Source organism: Vigna umbellata, chromosome 1, assembly GCF_029865625.1.
Source record: "Vigna umbellata cultivar VRB3 chromosome 1, Vumbellata_1.0, whole genome shotgun sequence".
In the NCBI taxonomy this organism is placed as follows: Eukaryota; Viridiplantae; Streptophyta; class Magnoliopsida; order Fabales; family Fabaceae; genus Vigna; species Vigna umbellata.
Window position 1 is genome coordinate 85,413,558 of NC_142165.1, and position 2,535 is coordinate 85,416,092.

General features: G+C 32.1%; 1 protein-coding gene across 1 annotated transcript; it reads right to left on the reverse strand.

Moving 5' to 3' along the window:
* Positions 1-835: 835 nt before the first annotated feature.
* LOC148206663 (uncharacterized) lies at positions 836-2,015 on the reverse strand. Its single transcript, XM_088114208.1, has 2 exons — positions 1,652-2,015; positions 836-1,475 (listed from the first exon to the last, which is right to left on the reverse strand). Exons 1-2 carry the CDS (start codon positions 1,948-1,950, stop codon positions 1,160-1,162), a joined length of 615 nt encoding a protein of 204 aa, XP_087970334.1. The 5' UTR covers positions 1,951-2,015; the 3' UTR covers positions 836-1,159.
* Between the last annotated feature and the right edge of the window lie 520 nt (positions 2,016-2,535).

A 2,535-nucleotide genomic window follows, 5' to 3' on the forward strand; every position in this document is an offset into this window, starting at 1 on the left:
TCTACAGTCCCACTTATTTTCGGATATGCCACCGATCAATTATTTACGTTGGAATTTTTGTGGACGGACGTTTATTGGATGACGTTAAAGACCAATTCTGCACTAGTGTGGTTATTTATAATATTAAGGAATCTTTTGAAATGAAATATGTGTTTTATTTTAGAAGATTTTGATATGACTAACAAAAATATTCTACAAGTGGAATATAAACATATAGAATATATATATATATATATATATATATATATAATATATATATAAACTAAAAAAATTGTAATAAATATTTCATTTATAAACTTTATTCATTTAGTCTTGGTAATCAAACAACATTAAAAATTTATTTATTACACATATGAAAAATACATGTGTGAACATGCGAACACATACCTGACAATACAGATATACATGCGTGTTTACACGTGGATACACATGTGACAATGTCATTTATCTCTATATTTATTTTAAAAAATCAAGTATTATCATACTTATATTTATATTAATACAAATATTTTTTTTTGTTAAAATCGAGACTAATTTATTACTTTATTAAAATCTTTTAATGTTTTAAACTTTTTTCTTCTATCATTAAAATCATATCCCGTATATTACGTATAAATATATTTAGAAGTTGGTGTCATCGTTTACATCTAAATCGTTTCAAAATACAATAATAAATAATACAAGTTTATTAAATATTACATATTTTTATTTTAAAAAGACAACTATAATATAATATAGATCATCATACTCAAACTAGTATAATTGAATTCACTAGTTAAATCATATAGGATTTTTTTTCCTCCCACTTAACACATTTGCAACTTTAATATCATATAATCATATAAATTTTATATTTTTTTGAGAGCAATATACTGTAGAAAAACACAACTTCTGTAACAAATGTCCTTAAATATATTAAGAACATGAGTGTTTATAAGGGCAGTTTTGTTACATGAAAAGAAAGATACATTTGCAAGGCAATGGCTACAAAACCTTGATAAACATAAATAAACTAGAAAACCAAACCTTGATAAAACATAAGTAAACTACAAAAGCACTAAAACCAACGAAAAAAAGTTACTACTAAGCCATACATAATGGTAATACAAGAACACCTCGCTGCATTCGTCCTCAAAAGCATGGTACAAATATTTCAGTCTCATTGGCTTCGACCCAAGCGCAACTCCAAATCAATTTCTTCATCAGCATTGGCATTGGCATTCATGGAAGGGCTTGCAGTTGCAGCACCCATTTGAATTTGAGACTCATAGGTGCGATTGCTAGGTTCTTCATTTCGAACATTCATTGGGAAAGGTGGGAGCATTTGCAGTGTCTGGTTAGCACTGGTAGGCCTAGAGTTGTTTCGACCCACCAGAACGTTCTGAGTCCAGAAGACGGGATAAGGTGTAGGTGAGGTTGATGGCGGTAGTAGCCGAAAGAACTCATCAACCTGGTTCTGAACATGTTCAGGAATCCTGATGCACATAAAAAGGTCTTTAAGAAATTTTAGACTAATGTCTTTTTCCATGCCTGTGAAATGAACACTAAGAAGTTGAAAATGTAACAAGAAGAATCAAAAAGCAAAAGCAAAAGCAAAAGCAAAGAAGAATGTTATTTGAAATGAATTAGATTAAGCTTGAAGGACACAAACTCATGGTTTGTCTGGGTCCTAGACTCGTTATGCCAAGTTCCACGAGGAATCAGTTGTGTGTATGGTTCACGTATCAGTTCATACTCTCTTTGAGTCCAGTTCTCGTTGAGCCTAGCATGGAGAGGAATGAGTTCTGTATCTGAATCAGGTAATTGTTCAAGTGTGATATGAACCCCATCATGCATGGTTAGTTGGAACCTGGAAACAATCTGAGAGGTGTCAAAGGTAAGTCTTAGAACTATGTACCAAGTAGATTGTTCTTGGTTGGTGTGGCTATTCATGGGATTGCTGCTAGCCATTGAATTTGATTTTACCTAAATGGTGATGTCTGATACTGAATTCATGCACCAAGGTCAGAAAATACTGAAATTCTACTTCAACTATGGCTTGAAACACACAAACTCGCAACTTCATTTATAATACTCAATGGTACCCTTCATTTACCAAAATATCCCTACAAAATGTTCTCACATATAGATACAGGCTTAATTACCTACTTAGTCCCTATGTTAGGAGGTAATTTTCTGTTTAGTACCCAGTTTTAAAAATGTAGGCATTTGGTACTTATGTTTTGAAATTTGTATCAATTCAATCCTATCCAGTTAAGGGCGTTATAATTGATGCGAGAAATTAAGGACGTTAATGATAGCCTGGGTGGAATAGCTATCAAATGTTTGAATGCATCTTCATTAACGTCCTTACTTTCTCGCATCAATTATAACGCCGTTAACTGGGATTGAATTGATACAAATTTCAAAACATAGGTACCAAATGCCTACATTTTTAAAACTGGGTACTAAACAGAAAATTACCTCCTAACATGGAGACTAGGTAGGTAATTAAGCCTATAGATATATGATACATCTACACTTGCTACCACTCTG